This window comes from Saprolegnia parasitica (genome assembly GCF_000151545.1).
Source record: "Saprolegnia parasitica CBS 223.65 unplaced genomic scaffold supercont2.140, whole genome shotgun sequence".
Taxonomy (NCBI): Eukaryota; Oomycota; class Saprolegniomycetes; order Saprolegniales; family Saprolegniaceae; genus Saprolegnia; species Saprolegnia parasitica.
Window position 1 is genome coordinate 26774 of NW_012156534.1, and position 952 is coordinate 27725.

At 61.0% G+C, this 952-nt stretch overlaps 1 protein-coding gene across 1 annotated transcript; it reads left to right on the forward strand.

The window, feature by feature from the left end:
- Positions 1-140: 140 nt before the first annotated feature.
- On the forward strand, positions 141-593 carry SPRG_21228 (hypothetical protein; the record flags this gene model as incomplete). The annotated part of the gene is made up of 1 exon (XM_012353958.1): positions 141-593. The coding sequence occupies one exon, from the start codon at positions 141-143 to the stop codon at positions 591-593; it is 453 nt and encodes a 150-aa protein (XP_012209348.1).
- Between the last annotated feature and the right edge of the window lie 359 nt (positions 594-952).

Genomic DNA, 952 nt, shown 5'->3' on the forward strand with positions numbered 1-952 from the left:
TCCACCGTCTCTGAGACCAACGTCGTCCCTGCTCAGCAAATATGTGACCACAGTCATCGCAACAGAGAACCAGCTTCGGGCAGCCGCCGCGGCACACGCAATTTTGCACGATCCAACGCAGCCACGTGTCCTGGCACTACATGCCTACGGCACATTGCCCCAAGCGCTCCTTGTGCTGGCCTTTACCGGCCATACGCTGGTCCTCGACTGCGCCGAGATCCCAGCATCGATCATTGTGCGGGTGGTCGGCCCGGTGCTCCGATCCTCTAGTGTTACCAAGATCGTCTACAATGCCTGCGCGTCTGCATCGCTCTTGGCATTCGTCGCAGAAGCTCAGCCCACAGCGTTTATCGACTTGGAGCTCCTCCTCGAGCACCAGACGACACGCTTCGACGTCCCGTTTGCCAAGATGCTGTCGCTACTCGGACTACCCGCGCACCCGCATCCCCGGTACCTCGATCGACCCGACTATTTTGATCCACGGCCACTCGGCGCCGAGACGACGCAGGCCGCCGCAGCCACTGTATCTCGTTTGCTGGACGCCTACCATTCCATGGAAGATGACGTCAGCTGCGACCGCGATCAACTATTGACCGCCTCCAACCAGCGCCTGCATCAGGCCATTGCTTCCGATGGCCAGCGATCGCTCTGCTTTGATGCGCAACACAACCAGCGCCTTGTCTCGACCGAGTACCTCCAGGCGTGGCGGCCACACGACGTCGTCTCTAGTCCGCCGGTGGTCATCCACGAAGACTTGGACGACATTTTGGGGTTGCTGCCACCTGACCTCGCGGCGCCTCTGCTCCAACCCGACGTCAGCGCCAAGCTGCTCGACATCGTCTTGGACCTCGGACGCCGACCGTGGGCGTGGGTCAATGGCGCGCGCTTCTTCCTCGACAGCACCAATCAGGATCGCGTCGTCACGAGAGACGACCTGGATTCGATTGTGGAC